Below are 3438 nucleotides of genomic sequence, written 5' to 3'. Positions count from 1 at the left end.
GGCGGAAATTAGAATCATAATCACAACATTCGCGAATTAAACCCAAATAATTTATTTTTTTGGTGATGCTGAACCGAACGCTGAATTATTCGGTTGACCGAATCAAACCCGCATAATTCGTGAATTATGCGAACTTTTTCTAAATTTTTCCTAGGACATTCTTTTTTTTTTAGTTTTTTTTTTGCTCTCTTGCGCGACTGATATATCTGGTCCAAATCATTCCCAAATTATATCCAAATTATTCCCAAATTATGAATTTTTGAACTCACCTCACCGAACCCGGATAATTTATTTGTCACCATGATCAGAATAGCAGGTTCAATAACAGCAGATTTATTTCTGAAGAATTTAGGCTTTCTTTAATTTAATAATAGACCTCTGAAATATTTTGAGGTTTTACAAGGACAATAATAAAATTCTTCTGTATCCTAAAATGGATCCGTATCCTTCCAGGTACCTGACTCAACACCATTGCAACAGACGGATCAGATTTACTTTTATCCGGTCGGGATTCGGGATGACAGAGGGGGCAGGATTATTTGTGCTTTGAGATTCGTGCCAAGTTAAATAAAACAATTTTGAGCCGTCTGATTCAATTGTACTCAGTCCGGTAACCTGAGGGGATGTGCATTCATCCTAAAATATCTTATCTCACACCGAAACCTTTCAAATACACCACCTGCTTCATCTTATCTCACTCGCGCTCTTATCTAGCCATGGCGAACGCTCTAAGCTTCACCTCCATGTGTCCCATCCCCAAGCAAGCAGCTGCTTCATCTCTTCTCTCCTCCCGATGCCATAGTCTCTCTTCCCACGCACCACCAAGACTCTTTTCACTTTCCAGTCGGAATCTCAGTTCCAAGTCCCTCAAGGCCAAGGTCAGCCTTCCTTTTCTCTTCTGTTTTGCTCTAATTACGGTATAAATTTTATTTTGTTCGAGTTTGAGACATGCATTTTTTTTTGTTTGTCGATAAAATAGGCTGCTGAAAGTAAGGAAAGTAGCCCGAGCGAGGAGAGTACGCCAGCTGTGAAGAAATCTTCCATACTTTGCCAAAATTGTGAAGGAAATGGTGGGTAAACTATGCATTAATTTTTTCACAACTTATTGTTTGAACTTATGTGGCTATTATGTAGGTAGTGCATTGCTATTATGTTGCAATTAGGCTCTTAGCTTCTAAAAGTACTTTAATACAAGTATATAACTCTCTGTTTAAAAATCCATTTATTGTAGTATAAAATCTTGTACAATATAGTTAGGTTTTGTCTAGATTGTTGATGCAATTCATTATAATTGGGTTGGGTTTCGTCTATTATATAAAACATAAGTAGCAATTTATTGTTTATTCTTATCAACCCTCTGGTTGTAGTATACTGCTCTCTTTAAAGTAAAAACCAGCATGTATACTGGAATAGGTTCAACAACTATATATGCTATTTGAATTAGGCCATATTTTGTGGCTTAAGTATTAGCCTTTTGAATTCGTTAATTCATAGAGTTGAGCTTACAGAGCTCTGAAAATGATGTATACAATGAAAACCCCATTCGTTTCTATGTAATACACCTCAAATACCAGTTTCTCTCTTTTCAAGATGAAAGGAAAAAGAGGTCATGACTCATGATACAGATAAAGAATACAACAAATTCCAACCAACAATAAATGAAGCAATTTTTAATTTAAAATTTTAAAATAATAATTTAACACGTTATTTTTATGTTAACATTACTATTTTAGATAAATCTGGATAATATTTTCTAAGGAAAATAATGCTTACTCAAATTACTTTATGAAATTCGTATCTAAATTTTGTTTGTTGGATTAATCAAACCTAATATGTACCTAACCAATCAAAATCTAAATCCTTGATTTTTTCGGGTTGGATTGGTTAGTTCGGTCGAATTAGTCAAGTTAATTGGGTTCCACTTACAACCCTACCGAGAAGCTGATGTGATTCACTTGCAACACTATTTAGCATTAAAGTGCATTTCTCACCATATCTATATATATATATTTTTTCAATTTCTCGCCATATTAATGGATATTAACTTATGCCTCTTATTTGAAAATGGTAATATAGGTGTGAAGTTGTGCAGTCAATGCGAGGGAAGTGCGGTCAATACAGAAGACCACTTCAATGGCCGGTTTAAGGCAGGCGGTTTATGTTGGCTGTGCAGGTATCATATCCATTCCCATTCTAGAACAGAAGTATTTGTCCTATTAGTTTCCAGTAACCAAAAGTTAGTATTGTATTTTCTTCTAGTTTGATTGTTTTATTTCTAGTTGGGTTCATTTTTCTGTTGAGTTGTGCTACTGAGGGGAAGGTGAGGTGGAACTCAGTTGCAATGAATGCTGATTGAGGCATCTGTGAGGTTATTTAAGAGCAATGTTGAATTGATTGAAGGCTAAATTCTCAAAATGCTGAGCTTAATTGAAAATTTGAGGCCAATTGGGGCTTAATTGAGGATATTCTGCCAAATTTGACACTCCAACGCCTTATATTTAAACCACTATTGTTAGTTTGTTACTGTTGTCAATAGTCCAAATTGGGTATACTCAGTTTGAAGCATGAATGAGAATAAATTTGCTAGGTATGTTTGAATGAAACAAGGAATAGAGCAAGAATAGAGTTAATCCCAAGTTTGAGAATAGTAGTTAACTCAACTTTTGGTTGGATTAGTAAAATTGTGAGCTAACTCATATAAGACAAACAAAGAATAGTGGGTTAGTGCTTGCTCCATTCAAACATCGAATAGCTCAAAAGAATAGTGCTATTCTTGAGTTAGTGCTATAATTGTTTGATGATTTTGTATTTAATCAAGTGTATTTCGTGCTTTGCAGGGGAAGGAAGGAGATATTATGTGGAGATTGCAACGGTGCAGGATTTTTGGGTGGTTTCCTGAGCACTTTCGATGAAACAGCTAACTAAAACTCGCATTGAGTTGATTATTTGCTTTGTAATTTGAAGGTCAATTACTTGCTTTGTAGTAACGAATCAAAAGAAATCCAGAAAAATTAAAAGAATATTCTTGTAATAATTCTGTTATGTACTTGGTTTTGTGAGATAATATTTCAAATTATTGCAAGATTACACTATGCATTACAGATTGATTTTCTGTGATGATAAATTGACAATCTGCTGTCATATTAAATTTGGAAAATTCCCCCGTTTCCTACTGTTTATTCTCCTCATATCTTATTTTAGCTTCATAAATACTGATAATGTTCAATGCAAGGTTCTAAATAGCGTTTATCGCGTCATAGCGGGAAGTCTACAAAAAATGCTATAGCGAATAGCGCCGCTATAGTGAAAAATGCTACATAGTATTTTTTTTATTTTTATAAAAATTATATCATATATTTGTATTAAATATCAATATTATCTAAGTCTCATAGAACAATAAATAACATCAAATTGATTAAAAAATTATAATATTCATAT

At 33.8% G+C, this 3438-nt stretch overlaps 1 protein-coding gene across 2 annotated transcripts; it reads left to right on the top strand.

Moving 5' to 3' along the window:
• Positions 1–639: 639 nt before the first annotated feature.
• Positions 640–3124, top strand: LOC144571626 (DnaJ/Hsp40 cysteine-rich domain superfamily protein). 2 transcript variants are annotated; one of them, XM_078320976.1, is made up of 4 exons: positions 640–878; positions 980–1070; positions 2077–2173; positions 2838–3124. In XM_078320976.1, the coding sequence occupies exons 1-4, from the start codon at positions 717–719 to the stop codon at positions 2923–2925; spliced, it is 438 nt and encodes a 145-aa protein (XP_078177102.1). In that variant the 5' UTR covers positions 640–716; the 3' UTR covers positions 2926–3124. The 2 variants fall into 2 exon arrangements, with proteins under 2 accessions (XP_078177102.1, XP_078177103.1); XM_078320977.1 differs by having other exon boundaries at positions 676–878; positions 995–1070.
• Positions 3125–3438: the final 314 nt, after the last annotated feature.

The sequence above is a fragment of the Carex rostrata genome, chromosome 19 (assembly GCF_964058835.1).
Source record: "Carex rostrata chromosome 19, lpCarRost1.2, whole genome shotgun sequence".
Taxonomy (NCBI): domain Eukaryota; kingdom Viridiplantae; phylum Streptophyta; class Magnoliopsida; order Poales; family Cyperaceae; genus Carex; species Carex rostrata.
This window is presented reverse-complemented; position numbering and strand designations above follow the sequence as displayed.